This window comes from Myxine glutinosa, chromosome 1 (genome assembly GCF_964187855.1).
Source record: "Myxine glutinosa chromosome 1, kmMyxGlut1.1, whole genome shotgun sequence".
NCBI lineage: Eukaryota > Metazoa > Chordata > Myxini > Myxiniformes > Myxinidae > Myxine > Myxine glutinosa.
The window spans coordinates 129,357,815-129,373,808 of record NC_136261.1 but is presented as its reverse complement, the minus strand read 5'-3'; the positions used below and the strand labels follow the sequence as shown (position 1 = coordinate 129,373,808).

At 40.7% G+C, this 15,994-nt stretch overlaps 1 protein-coding gene across 7 annotated transcripts in view; it reads left to right on the top strand.

Annotated features, from left to right (window-relative positions):
* The window catches only part of LOC137428443 (mpv17-like protein 2), a 17,449-nt gene extending 1,455 nt beyond the window's left edge, over nt 1-15,994 (top strand). For 4 of the 7 annotated variants that reach the window (XM_068118374.2, XM_068118368.2, XM_068118362.2 and 1 more), the window contains exons 2-5: nt 2,165-2,333; nt 5,219-5,380; nt 7,416-7,492; nt 7,689-8,509. In XM_068118374.2, the coding sequence (XP_067974475.2) occupies nt 2,171-2,333; nt 5,219-5,380; nt 7,416-7,492; nt 7,689-8,006 (720 nt within the window). In that variant the 5' untranslated portion in view covers nt 2,165-2,170 and the 3' untranslated portion in view covers nt 8,007-8,509. Of the gene's footprint in view, nt 1-232; nt 503-2,164; nt 2,334-5,218; nt 5,381-7,415; nt 7,493-7,688; nt 8,510-10,236; nt 10,366-11,910 lie in introns of those variants that run through there. The other 3 variants (XM_078777141.1, XM_078777110.1, XM_068118382.2) reach the window with 3 other exon arrangements.

Here is a 15,994-nt window from a genome sequence, read left to right as displayed (position 1 = left end):
AGCAGTTTGCTATTGCTTGATTCAAAGCGCTCAAGCAAGCAGTTCAACGGAACGGATTGCTCGGCAGTGCTTAACAACATGGCGGTCTCCAATGTAAGCAATGCTACTGTGGTACTCGAGCAAATGCTGTCTGAGCCGTCGTTTTCAGGTTTACTCGATCCTCTTGTGACAACTTCGCCAAATTAATTTTTTGTTTTAACAGCAGATACAGTTTACGAGGAAGAGGGATATAAATGGGGAGTGAGAAGGAGGACTCCCATTCCAAGCTTGTATATGCACCCTACCATTGTGCTTGTTGGTCACTGATCTCCGTTATATTGACTGGATAGCGGATTGGCCGCGTGGGGTGAAGTCACCGGACGCCATCTTGAAGCTCCCATAAAATTTGCGTTGCACATGTCCTAATGTTGTGTTAGCATTCATTCGTCTGTAAAATGCCAATTTGTGCGTCCATAAACTACACAAACAGACAATTCCGTGCTTGACAGAAGACATTCCTTTGGTAAGTCGTTGTTTTTGTTGACCTTATTTCAAAAATAGAGTGGAATTTGAGGATTTTCAAAATTGAGCTTTAATGCAACTTTGCCATCTCCATGGCGTGCGGTGGTCAAACAATCGAGCACTCGAACATACAGATCTTTGTAAACAGATCCCAAATCGTCATTTATAAAGTTTCTTTGAATCTCTCCTCTCGTAAGTGGTCTTCCATAATCATAGTGACTAGTGAGTATAAGACATACTTTTTATTGACCAAGTATAATTATAAAGGATTCTAAAGGGTATTTTTCTAAAGGATTCTAAAGGGTATTTATGAAGGGTTTCATTCATTTCTAGGCTTTGCCTATTTCATATTAACAATGTCAAACTGAACCACTTCCTTTGGACGTGGGTACGATGGCAGGATTGTCATTGACTGGATATCACCATTGACTGGATATAGCAGCATTCAGACTGGGTACGTTTTTGCTCAACTCCCTCACGAACCTGCTGTCAGCGCCTGGCGTTCGACTGAAGGCGGCACAGGAATGTGGAATTTATTGGTTCATCGTTTGCCATTCGCCGTTTTTATACCCAAGTCACTCACGAAACGGCTGTCCATGTCTGAAGTTAAAAAAAAAAAAAAAATCAATACAATATTTGCTAACTGCTAACTGTTATCCCCACCCAGGTAATACTATCCTCTTCAACTAAAGTATCAAACAAGCCTGGCTACGCCGTTGTTAGACTTTCGGGCTTGTTTTTAATTGCTGTGTGGTTTTGTTCACGTGATTTATCGGCTTTTGTAGCTGAGCCCCAATGCCTCATATGAATGTACTTTTCCATGATGATCGTGGAAGTCTTATTTACATTTCATGTTAATTTTTTAACACGTTTTGGATCATTTGGTCCTTCTTTTTCTCAACTTTATTGCTCTAAATTTCACTCTTCCCCCACTGCTTTTACATGCACTTGTTTTGCATTCTAAATACTTCTTGTATTTTCCTAGCTCTGTTCTCAAACAAAATGATAATTTTACCCTCACCAGAGGACAAGGTATTGCATTTGGGTCAGTTTGTTTGTTTGTTTGTCTGTTTGTTTGTTTGTCTGTTTGTTTGTCTGTTTGTTTGTCTGTTTGTTTGTTTGTCTGCACAAAACGTGAGTATGCTTTTTTCTGCAACCATTGGTTCAATTGACACAAATTTTCACCATAGGAGCGCCTCTTCCTGTGGATTTTCTTAATGATAATTATCACATCATAGGTCACGTGGTACGGGCGCCATCTTGTCAAAACCGAAAAAAAATAACTTTGCGCCTCTATATCTGAAACCACTCCATGGAAAAAAAAACGATACTTGGCTCATTGTGAAGTACTCCGCATGGGAAACAACATATATTAATAATGATGTCATTATGACGTCATAATTAGACAAGTAGAAAGCTTGATCCGATCAGTTTGAAATTTCTTGAGCATGATCCACACAAAAATGATATGGGAGAATTGAATTGATGAGGTCAGTGGTCACGTGGTTTGGCAGCCATTTTGGGTTGAACATAAATCTACGTCAATAAACCACACAAGCGCAGCAGCTAATAAATAACACAGAAAATACACCACACAAACACGTTCTGGCGAGGGTCTGCCATCTTTGATTGCTCTTGTTGTAAATTGTACCATCTTCACCAGGACAGTATGGCGGTCTTTGCTCCACTGTTCCGTGGCCGTTTGCTACTTCTCACTAATACGCTGGCATCTGGGACCATGATGGCAATCGGGGATGCACTGGAGCAGGGAAGGGAAGTATACGTCCAACGTGGGACGTTGGAAGAACATCAATACAACTGGAGTAGAACAAGTGAGCCACAATTAAAATGATTTAATGTTTAAATGGTTGAATAACATGTTGAGCTTAAAAGGAAGCTAATTTTGTTTGTTTAACTTTTACCAACCACGAGTGAACACTTGTTATAATTTATATTTTTTTGCTGTCTTATTTTCACCTATTGAAATTTGATGAAATGTACCAACAAGTTCAGGAGCAACAAAGAGACTATGGAGAAAGTCTCAATATATTCAGTTGTAGGTCTAGCTACTAAAGTAGTGTACATGTTGGTCATAGTAGTTGCCTGATTTCATCATGTTGAGTGCACTGGACTTGTTAACAAAAGGTCATGAGTTCAACTCCAAGTGAAGGCAATATGTAGGATTTTGATTTTAAGCTTCCATGGCTGATTCCATTCCTTGATCACTAACTTCCTTTCTATGTGCAATCATTGCATTGCTCTGAACTTATTTTCATATAATCTCCCAATAGTGGATGGAGTGGTCCAAGGCAGGTTTTTTGGCCCAGCTCTGTTCCTCATATACAGAAATGCATATCTGATTCCATAGAAACCCTTTATACCACCTCTTGCATGATTACTCGACATTGTGCCAAGTTATACATTATTGATTTTATCAGCATTTGCATCCCTCTCAGCACACCTAATTAGATGTCGATCCAACATCTCGAACATTCCATTTAATTTTAGCAAGTATCATACTCTGCAAAAAAGTTGGTTTCCTCAAGATTCTGGGTCTTACCTTGGGCTACAACCTTTCCTGGTTAGATAGCATTTGCAAGCGGAGTTTTGTCATGCTGATAGACCTAAGGCCCTTCATTGTAGTATTGCATCAGTCAGGAGTGCAACATCAAAAAATGTCATAATAAGACATTTATAAAGTTCATGCTGCATGGCAGTGTTGGTAAAATATGCACATGCAGTTTGGGAGGATTCAAGTTTGGATGTGCAGTCCCAATACTTTTGCTAATATAGTGTATTCACAAGCACAATGGTCATTCGGTACCAATTTATTAGGTCATCTCATCTAGGTCTCGAAGAGATGACCATATAAAATGGGTTGTGATGTCTGTCCGTCTGGTCCTTTGTTGACCTTTTGCTATTTTTGTTACTCCTTCCTTATAACCCGACTGATTGTTCTGAAATTTTACACATGAATACAAGATAGTAGCCCGCACAATCGCTCAAGCTTAAATTTTTAGATTTTGGAGCATGGAGGCTCCCAGGGGAGGTTACCCCCTGAAACTTTGGATCGCTAGTTGTCCCTCTTTTACCAACCGATTGCTCTGAAACCCGACGCAGCCCTTCCACTCCATTGTCCACAGGATCGCCCAGTCTTAGATTTTTCGATTTTGGATCAAGGTAGCTCCCCCAAAACAACCTCAAGAGATGACCATCAGCCCACTCGGGGCTGTTTTTACCTCCGCCACCAAAGGTGGATGGAGGTTATGTTTTCACCCCTGTCTGTCCGTTTGTGAACAAAATATCTCAAAGTTGCTGATGGATTCGGACAAAATTTGGCAGAGATATAGCGCATGTGACAAGGACGAAATTATTAGATTTTGGTGAAGATCCGGATTCGGATCCGGCTACTAGAATTTTAAAAGTGATTCTTCACCATTGGGACAACAACAACAACAACAACAACAACAACATGCATTTTAAGGCCATTTTCCCTGCGAGAGCGGGGGTTAGCCTTACGGTCCCCATGACAATCTTCTCCATTTTGCCCTATTTTCTGCATCTCTCCTTGTTAACCCCCTTGCCCGCATTTCTTCTTCCACCATCTTTAGCCAAGTCTTTCTCGGTCTTCCCCGTCCTCGACTTCCTTCTACATTCATTTCCATCACTCTTCTCAACCATTCACTTTCATCCTTCCTCAACACATGACCAAACCCTCTCAACCTGTTCCTCTTCACAGCATCAATCGCAGGCTCTATTCCCATCATCTTTCGCAATTCATCATTTGTCTTCCTCTCTCAACGGTACTCCGCACATCCACCGAACCATTCGCATTTCCTCTCTTTCCAGCCTTCGTTGCTGCTCTACATTCATGACCCATGTCTCACTCCCAGAAATCATAACACTTCTCACACATGCAGCATACACCTTTCCCTTCAGCTTCAACGACACTCCCCTCCTCATCAGCACGCCACTCAGTTCCCGAAACTTCTTCCATGCACATCTCACTCTAGGAACCGTTGCCGAGTCTGATCCACCCTCTCCATTCAGCATGTCTCCGAGGTAGCAAAATTCACCATTGGGAGATATGGCCAAAAACGATACATAGCAGGATATCTCAAAAGGTTGTGTACAGATTTGGACAAAAGTTGGTGGACGGGTTTGGTATCTGACAAGGACGGTTCGATTCGATTTTGGTGAAGATCTGAATTTGGATTTGGATATGAGAGTTATTTAATTTTTTAAGTGATTCTTCACCATTGGGAGATAGGACCAAAAACGATACATAGCAAGATATCTCAAAAAGTTATGGATGGATTTGTACGAAACTTGTTGGACAGGTTGTGTGTGTGACAAGGAAGAATCTATTCGATTTTGATGAAGGTCCAGATCCGGATCCAGCTAGTATAATTTTTTGAGTGATTCTTCACCATTGAGTGATATGGCCCACCAGGCGGAGGGAGGTATGCTCTCCACTGAGTGCCATTCTAGTTTTATTTTTGCACGAGTCTCCTCAATTTTTTCTTGCTGAGTATTGTACGAAGTTAACTTGACTCTGCTTGTCTTCTGAGATTTGATGGGCAGTGCGGACCAGGATAGCTTTATCCTCTGTCTCTTACCTCCTTGCAAATCACTTTTTCTACAGTTCATTCATTGCTCATACCCAATACAAGTACATATCTATGGGTCACAAACTGTTTGGCATGTTTCTTTACAGGGAATATGCTGACGGTGGGCTGTTTCCAAGGCTCCCTTTGCCATGCCTGGTACAGTTGGCTGGATCATAAACTTCCTGGAAAGTCTGTACGAACGGTAGCACGAAAAGTTTTCCTGGACTGCATTGTTGCCTCCCCATTCCTCTTCACTACATACATTTTTGGTAAAGATAATCATTTTGTTCTGTTCTTTGTTCTTGTCTGTATGTGTGATTTATGTGTGTATGTAGTAGTATGTAATGGTATGTAGTAGTATGTAATGGTATGTAACTATGTATGTATGTATGTATGTATGTTTTAAACATCATCATATCATCTAAACACCAACCGTATATGTAATGTGTTTCAAAACGTCATCTTCACCCTGATATCGCTCAGCTAGTTTGAGCATCTTCCTTAGTATATCACTACCAAAGAACCTGTCCTGATGGATGGGATAATTCCCCATAATATACGGATTGATCAATCCCCCTGTAATTACGGACAGATTAGTTAATTCACCTATAATAACAGAAGGGTTAATTCCCACATAATATATGGACGGAATAATTCCCCCGTAATTATAGACAGGATAATTCCCCCCATAATTGCGGAAGGGTTCATTCCACGGTAATTAATTTCCCATAAAGGTAAATTCCCCCATAATTAGTGTTTTTTAAAGGATGACTTGTAATAAACACGACATGGCCAAAAGTATGCGGACATCCCCTCTAATTAGTGGATTCAGCTGTTTCAGCCACACCCACTGCTGACAGGTACATATAATCAAGCACACAGCCATACAATCTCCATAGACAAACATTGGCAGTGGAATGGACTGTACTGAAGAGATCAGTGACTTTCAACATGGCACCGTCATAGGATGCCACCTTCCCAAAAAGTCAGTTCGTCAAATTTCTGCCCTACTAAAGCTGCCCTGGGCAACTGTAAGTGCTGTTATTGTGAAGTGGAAACGTCTAGGAACAACAACAGCTCAGCCACAAAGTGGTAGGCCACACAAGTTCACAGAATGGAACCGCCGAGTGCTGAAGCGTGTAGCACGTAAAAATCGTCTGTCCTCATTTGCAACACTCACTACCGAGTTCCAAAGTCAGCATAACAACTGTTTTCGGGAGCTTCATGAAATGAGTTTCCATGACCGAGCAGCCGTACACAAGCCTAAGATCACCATGCGCAATGCCAGGCGTCGGCTGGAGTGGTGTAAAGCTCACAGCCATTGGACTCTGGAGCAGGGGAAACGTGTTCTCTGGAGTGATGAATCATGCTTCACCATCTGGCAGTCCGACGGATGAATCTGGGTTTGGCGGATGCCAGGAGAACGCTACCTTCCCGAATGCATAGTGCCAACTGTAAAGTTTGGTGGAGGAGGAATAATGGTCTGGGGCTGTTTTTCATGGTTCGTGCTAGGCTCCTTAGTTCCAGTGAAAGGACATCTTAACACGACAGCATACAATGACATTCTAGATGATTGTGTGCTTCCAACTTTGTGTAAACAGTTTGGGGAAGGCCCTTTTCTGTTTCAGCATGACAATGCCCCCATACACAAAGTGAAGTCCATGCAGAAATGGCTTGTCCAAGATCGGTGTGGAAGAGCTTCACTGGCATACACAGAGCCCTGACCTCAACCCCATTGAACACCTTTTGGATTAATTGGAACGCCGACTGCGAGCCAGACCTAATCGCCCAACATTCGTGCCCGACCTCACTAATGCTCTTGTGGCTGAATGGAAGCAAATCCTCACAGCAATGTTCCACATCTAGTGGAAAGCCTTCCCAGAAGAGTGGAGGCTGTTATAGCATGATTTTGGAATGAGATGTTCAACGAGTTTGGGTGTACACATACTTTTGGCCACATAGTGTATATATATATATATATATATATATATATATATATATATAAACACGTCTCATATAAACACGTCTCATCTGAACACATATTGTGTTCAGATGAGACGTAGTGTATTGATATATATATATATATATATATATATATATATATATATATATATATATATATATATATATATATATATATATATATATATATATATATATATATATATATATATATATATATATATATATATAAAATCTTTGCTTTCTTTGGTAGTAACGTATAACTCATAATAGTACAATGGCAGTATGTTTCTGTATGTTTGAGTCCAGAGCAGTCTCTCAAACCAGTATTTTTATTCCCAGGTCTGGGAACTTTGGATCGACAGTCATTTGACAAGTCGTGGAAAGAAATCAAACAGAAGTTTCTTCCCTATATACTGGTTTGTGCATCACACTATATGTAAACTGTCAGATCCTATCTCAAGGGGAAATGAACCAGTGCCCTACTTGTTAAAATTCTCAACACCTGGAAATGTGCTGGCAGTGATGCCTCTAGGTTTGCACATGTGCGTTGAAGCTGTTTAGCCTGGATTTGAATCTCGACTAAACTCTAACTGTCATCCTGGTGCTTCACAGGCGGGACGAGGTATCCATGTGTGCACCATCCCTCGGATATATGTTCTTCTGGGTGTTCCATCTGCTAGGATTAGTGGATGGATGTTAAAAATCCCTCTGTTTCCCGAGGAGTACACGTTATCACCGGCACTCACCGGCAAAATTTCAAAGGGGTCGCTGCACCAGAAGCACAACTGTGCTTGGAATTTCAAAGGCAGCACAGCATTAGCAGCACTGCATCAGCAGCATAGCTGCACTCAAAGCAGTAGGCCTTTCCAAGGTTCAATGCAATGTAACCTTCAACCACGTCCTGCAAAATATTGGATTGGATTGGATTGAACCTGGAAAATCACTCATTATGAGGTGACTGGGCCCTTGATTTTTACATTAATTACAATATCTATGTATATTTGACCGCTTCCTTTCAATGCAAATGATGTTTACATGTGATGCACATGTAATTTTGATTTTGGTGTGGGAAAGCACACCAAAAGCCACCGGATCTCATTTTAACTTTTACTGAATCAGTAGCTGCTTTAACAATAACATTTTGCTATTGTTTGATAATTGTGGACCAGGGGTAGCTGAGAATGTGAGGAATAGGTCGCAAAGACATGGTTTGCACCATACTTGGAAGGCCTGAAAAAATGAGAAAGCATTTCTCAGTACTGGAAAGTCCTGGAAAACTTGTCCAAGTCATTGAAACTCCTGGAAAATCAAGAAAATTGCACAAGTATAAATAATATGCTGTGCCTCTGGTCGGAATTGTTAATTTCGCAGAAAAAGAATGTTGCCAATTTTAACTTCCCCCAGGTACTTAATAAAGCCAAGCCAAAATGGTTTCTCTTGGATCATGTATATATTATGCAAGTGTTTATGGAAAGTCCCGATTAAGCAGGAAGTAGTTACTTTGCATGCACATTGCCAATTGTAAAGGGAAATGAAGAAAATTTGAAGAATATGAAAGTTTTTGCTATTTTAATTCCTCGTGACTGAGTCAAGTTCATTGCAGGGATTGGTTCTGGGATTGGCTCGTGAAGGAGTCTATTCACCAGATGCAGGGTCTGTGAAAAGGCATTCAATATCAGGAATATGTGGGAAAGCACACTTAGGTGTCACGTGAGAAGCACTGAACATCATAGCATGGTGTCCATGTGATTGCAAATTAACTGGTTAAATTCCCATATGACAATTTTTTTTGCCTGCAGGACAGGTATTTATACTTCAGTTGTATATTGTTTATATTTATTGTCTGTCTTCTAATCCAAACATCAATGTATGTTGATTCATTGTATTGAAAAAACGATGGCTTTTTTTTTTCTTTTTTCTTTTTTTTAAGTACAAGTGACATTGAAAAATCTGATGCCACTTGCACATAAAACGTGTATTAAATGTCCTGGAAAACAACATTTTGTCCTGGAAAACTGGAAATTTGGTCTTCCATGGCTGTACGAACCATGAAACATTGACCAATGTGCAGATATTAGGAGCTGTTCAATGTTGGAATTTGTGCATACACAAAAGCATGCAGCTAGTTAGTTTGGTGTTTCTCGTGATCACGAAGATAATGGAAAGTATCAAACTACCGGTTTGTTTAACTGACATCAATCACTTTGATGTCCATCATCAAAAACATCAAGTTTGAAACGTGGCATTGAGGATCATTTGTCCACTGCATACAACAACAACATGCATTTTAAGGCCATTTTTCCTTTAAAAAAATGCATGTTGTTGTTGTATGCAGTGGACAAATGATCCTCAATGCCACGTTTCAAAATTGATGTTTTTGATGATGGACATCAAAGTGATTGATGTCAGTTAAACAAACCAGTAGTTTGATACTTGTCCACTGCATATTAGGCAAATATCAAAGACCTGGGCAACGTTTTGCACAATACAACATGGTTGAGTATGACTGTTTTGGAAAAGTTTACTTGTCTTGTAGAACACCCTCTGTACTGGATGTGACACAGACTCACCATGCTTCTAAGGGCTGAGGCAATACATCAAGAAAGGCGTGGATCCTGTCCTAACAACGTTTGCCTCCAGTGTCATAGGCCCGGTCTTTATTCTGATTCAAGGTAATGGTTAAAGGCATGCTGTCATGAATCGTCACGAAGTACTATGCAGGAAACCATAGAAGTAATGGCATTGCCAGCAAGAAGCCCAAGCCTTGTTCCAACATAACATCTTTGTCTGTCCATCCATATCGTGTCTGTCCTGACTTTCCACCTGACCTTGAACTCAGACTGCCAGTGAATGAAGAATGGAACTATCCCATAAAGCACCATCCGGCACCTGATCGAATGTATGTTAGGGGATGCATGTTCAAAAACATGCCACAGAGATTATGACATCTCTTTCGGCTGCCAAGATAGCATTATGTGGCATCACCTTCCAAACACTTTAATTCTCATACTGCCATTTTGCTTTCTGTTGTTTTTCTTATGTAGACCCTCACTCAGAAGCCCCCAGCATTTTAACTCTTATATGCCCCCTCTCAAGAGTGTCTTTTAACTGTTGAGGCATTATTGTCACAAGTTTTCATCTCTTCTTTTTCCCCTCACAGGTAGACTGGCTTTTTTGGTCACCTGTCCAGACTGTAAACTTCCTCTATGTGCCAACACATTTCCGTGTCCTTGCTGTCTGCCTCAGCACGGTCGTCTTTGATGCATTCCTTTCCTACCTAAAGTTCCAGGTTAGCCATCAAATAATCAACAATATGGTTTGTATATTGCATTATTTGTTTTTCGCTTTCTTCCTTGCAAATTTGAGTTGATTCGTTTCATTGCAATTTCACTCAGTTGTGTTGTACGAGGGTTGCCCAAAAAGTTTTGCAACACTTTATATACTCCAGTCAAAATCAACAGGAAATGTCTGCAACTTATTCTGTGGTTAATTTTGAATGTTCCGCTTACTACTGCAGCGCCACGGAACAATATGTTTTCTTGCGCATGCGCAGGGGTCGTCAAAATGGCGCTGTGTGGTGATGAGCGTTTTAAACAACAGCCTGTTATTGAATTTCTTGTGACAGAGAAGGAATCAGTCACGAACATTCACAGGTGGTTAAAAAATGTATACGTAGTCAATGTTGTTGATAAAGCACTGTTAGTCGTTGGGCTTCACGAATTGCGGGTTCTGAGAAAGGCCAAGTGGAGCTCAGTGACGCGCCTCGCCCTGGTCGGCCAACAGCAGCAGTCACTCCGGAGTTGCTTCAACGTGCTGATTAACTCATTCGAAAGGACCGACGGTTTACAACCAGAAGGCTTTAAACTGAGCTCTCAGTATCCAAGGGAAGTGTGAACATTATTGATGTCTTGGGATATTGAAAAGTGTGTACATGTTGGGTTCCACAAAGCCTAACCGATGATTACAAACCTTTGCGGAAAGAAGAGTGTTCAGATTTGCTCTGCCGTTATGAGGCTGATGGTGAAAGCTTTTTGTCACGGATCGTTACTGGAGATGAAACATGGATCCATCACTTTGAACCAGAGACCAAAAGACAGTCAATGGAATGGCACTTCTCCTCAGAAGAAGAAGTTTAAGGTTACCCCTTCAGCAGGGAAAGTCATGGCCACTGTTTTTGGGGATGCAGAAGGGGTGATTTCGGTAGACATTATGCCACGTGGTCAAATCATTAACTCAGATCTGTACATTCAAACTCTTAAAAAATTGCAGAAGCGTTTTAGGAGAGTTCGACCTCACAAAAATGTTGCTGAAATCCTCCTTCAACACGACAACGCACGACCACACACACGTTTGAAAACACAAGAAGCAATCACAAAACTCGGATGGACTGTTCTTCCCCACCCACCCCACAGCCCAGATCTTGCTCCCCCCTCAGATTTCCACCGCTTTGGAGCCCTCAAAGATGCCATTCGTGGGAAAAGGTTTGTGAGTGATGACGAGGTTATTGAAGAAATGGCTGCCAGTGCAGGATTCAGACTGGTTCAAGAAGGGGATACATGCTCTTATTTCTCCCGGTTGTTGAAGTTGACAGAGATTATGTAAAAATAAAAAATAAAATGAGGAGTGCAATAAATACATCTCGTTATCCTATGAGTATGTTCAAAGAATTCTATAATAAATTACTAGAAATTAAAAAAAATTGTGTTGCAAAAGTGTTTGGGAAACCCTCGTACATTCTTAACTTATAAACTCCATAATGAAAAATGCCATTGTTTCTACAATGTAGTGCAGATTCATTCTTTCCTTGCAATGCATTTTGCCTATCTTAAAATAGTATGGTGAAAAGCAACCGGAGAAATTGCAGCAGGCAGGCATTGAGGAGACCACCAAGGAAATCCTTCCATCTTCCACGATGTCTTCAGAAAGCAAGCAGGAGATATGACTTGTTTTGGCTGTAGCTGAGATCATCAGTGTTCTGGCCTTCCTCCCTCCACCATTTGTGCTTAAGCTACTCAAACTACAAGTTAAATTCATACATCGAAAGATCAATTCAATCCTGTTCCTTCCCATTGCGGGTTTTTGCATTGATCAAGAAATGCTAGAATTTGGCTTATGATTTGGATTATAGGGCTTACATGATCGGGCTCCTATTTAACTTCGAGTATTTTTAATGATTTATGAATTTATAAGGCATCGTGTGATTGCATTTTATTGGTAACTCGCAACGGTACCCGGCGTTGCCATGTCCGTCCTACCCCTTCCCCTATCACTTCCCACCCCTGCCCTCTCTCTGAAGTCCTACCCCTTCTCCTCCATCCTCCCACTCCTTCCCCTCCCTCCACCCACCCCACACCTCACCCTCCACCCACCCCTCCCTCCAGACTCCCACTCTATCACCTTCCTTCTCCCACCGCTGTGTCTGGACTCCCACCTCACCCTTTCCCCTCCTTCTTCCCACCTTCTGCCATCCCACTCCTTTCCTCCAGACTCCAACCCAACCCCCACCCCTTCCGCAATCCCTCCCCACCCTTTTCGTCCTCCCAACGCACTCCCACCTGCCCCCTCCAGACTCCTACCCCACCCCTTACCTGCCCTCTTCCCACCCCTTTGCCTGCCTACTCCCATCCCACCCCATCCTTTCTGCGCGAGGCTCGTGTGTTTATAAGTTGTGAATTGTGGGGAAGTGACTGTTTTAAAACCCCTATTAAGGTGTATTGTGGTAAAAAATGTGATCCGATAAAGTTTTGTCGCCATTAACCTTAGGAGCTCAGAGGAGAAGGAATCACTCCAACGAAACAGTTGGCAAAGAATGGTTGATCATGTGATTGTAACATATTGAGTAATAAGCAACACGTCACTGTGTCCAGCAGATAGAAAGTAACCGCGTTTGACGTGACAAAATGTGGTGCGGCTTTGTGTGGAGACTGGTGGTTGGGGTTCTGGGCCGTTGGAAAGAAAGGAGTGTCTTGGTTAAAAGGCGGTGCTTATGACGCTGGAGGAGAGGAGGGAAGGCATGGCCTGTAAAATGGGTGGCACTTATGACCCACAGACACGAACGCAGCTATATATATATATATATATATATATATATATATATATATATATATATATATATATATATATATATAACTGTAAGAAATAGTAGAAACTCCAAAGTACGAGCAGGGTGTCTCATTTGTATTGAATTTGAATATATAATCGTTAGATTAAATAAGACGCGGACGTAGCTTCAGGACGTCGATCTTTAATTGTCGACCAAGCTTTCGACCAACAAAGGTCTTCTTCTGAGTCAGCCCCAAGTTCAACGGAAGTTGTTATATATATAAGATTTTTTAAATGGGGGTGTACGGATGTTTTGTACATTTACAGTTGATTTCCCAGTTGTGATGATAGCGACATCAAATAGTGCCACCTGCAAGCGAATAGTGTATCGGCCTTTTGCATATCCCAAACAGGACTGCAAAGTCTTTTAACTTCAGGAAAAGCTCACTGCGTATGTGGTACAAACACTACCATTGTATTAAACAATCGTAAACGTTAAGATGTCGTGTTCGCTTTGTTTTTATGGACAGCCATTTGAAAGGATGAACTAAATTTAAAAACTACGCGATTGTGAAAACATTTTGTTCGTTACGGATAAGTAATTGGCTGTCGTGTGCAAATTTAAAATCGTTTGTTTTTGCATCTTAACATCTCAGTGGCCTGTGCTGAAATTATCATGGAAAAGGTTTATCGACTTTAATATGACATTAAAGACTTGCTCTGTGATTTATTTTAAGTTAGGCCAAAATATTCACCAAACTGAAGAAAATGTGTTTTTTTTTTTTTCTTGGACACAATGTACTATTTCAATGAACTTTATCAATTACGGCCGAGTATTTGATTTAAGCAATAATAATAATTTAACAAAAGTAATTTAATTTAATTAAAAATTTATCGATACTTTTAATATGGGACATCCAATGGTCGTGTGTGTTGTTTGAAAAAAGAACACATGAAAATGGCTTAAACTTAAACTTAAACCCCCACACCTCAACAACAACAACAACAGGCATTTTAAGGCCATTTTCCCTGCTAAAGCGGGGGTTAGCCTTGCGGTCCCCATGACAATCTTCTCCATCTTGCCCTATTTTCTGCATCTCCCCTTGTTAACCCCCTTGCCCGCATTTCTTCTTCCACCATCTTTAGCCAAGTCTTTCTCGGTCTTCCCCGTCCTCTACTTCCTTCTACATTCATTTCCATCACTCTTCTCAACCAGTCACTTTCATCCTTCCTCAATACATGACCAAACCATCTCAACCTGTTCCTCTTCACAGCATCCATCACAGGCTCTATTCCCATCATCTTTGGCAATTCATCATTTGTCTTCCTCTCTCTCAACGATGCTCCACACATCCATCGATGGTAAAAATAATGACCTTGACATTCCCAGGTCCAAATTACTTTGCGCACACACAGACAAATCTCCTTTATAAGGAGAAAAGATATCGTTTGCTTTCTTTCCAGGCATTCATTCGGGATTATTGAAGAGCGACTCTATCTGCTTGACAATTCCTACATTGGTCCGTTGATTTCTCATTGGTCCACTGAGATCAGTGACTTTGGTCGACAATTTATTTCGCCTTTTTCTTCCTGCTACAAGAACATCTTTACGTTTTCCTTTTTCAATATGATACGATTGTTTTGTTTTGTCAAATGCAAACATCAGTGCAAGACAATCAATTGTTTTGCAAAAATTGCTTAGATTAGCACGTGTTGAGCCAGGCTAAGTATCGTTCGGCCACATTCCGTGCCTAGTCTGTACTGGTTGTTAATTAGACAGAGCACCCTTTGTCTGGTTCTTGGAGAAGTTTTTGATCCTATCTGAATGTTTAATTTCACTGTCAACTTTTCCTTTTATTGATCATCTCATTAGTTTTGTTTTTCTCTCTTTATGTTGTTTTTTGGGGTCAAAATCATCCATGAGAGAAGTCAAAAAAAGTGGGGGAGGTTGGGTTGTGGAACAATTGCCACCAATGAATGCAAAATCATAGCCTGTCTTTCTCAAACGCATTTGCAAGCAAAGCAAACAGTTAAATGTTTCAAATCTAAATAAATCTGCATTCTAACACACACACACACACACACACACACACACACACACACACAGAGTAAGGTTCACTTTTTTTTTATCCTTTCATCAAAAATATTCGCAAATCAAATTTTTTAAATATGCTTATCGTTTATTTATTTATTTATTTGTCGATAATGGCAAAGACTAACCAGATGCCTTAATATTGTGCAGTTGAGGAACAAAGTTAAATTTTAAAAAAGCAATAGGTTTTTTTTTTAAAGCAGTAGGTTTCAAAAAAAAGCAGTTGGTTTTTAAAAAAGCAGTAAGGCTCACATTTGACTTTGAATGCAAAATCATAGCCTGTCTTTCTCAAACGCATTTACAAGCAAAGCAAACAGTTAAATGTTTCAAACCTAAATAAATCTGCATTCTAAAACACACACACACACACACACACACACACACACACACACACACACACACAAACATGGAGGTGACCACTTTGAGAGATGACGGAGGTGACCACAAACACTTTCAGACCTGGTCGGTCTCCATTCCACCTTCTAAAAGCCGCATATGCAGAGAACAACCAATGACACACACACCTTTCCTTTCATTCCCATTCTATATCTTCCCAGTCAAACTTCCTTTTCTCTACACTTCCCTATCCCCATTCTATCATGCTCACTTTTATCAATTACATTGTCATTTAAGTTCCTTTCCTCAACCTGCATGTAGTTCTATAGATTAACTTGATGGCACCTAACAACCATTTTTTATTGTAATTCCTGGAATGTCTTGTATTCCATATTTTTAAAGCTGTTCATTCCTCATTTGTCAATAAAGGCTGGCAAGTATGTTCCAA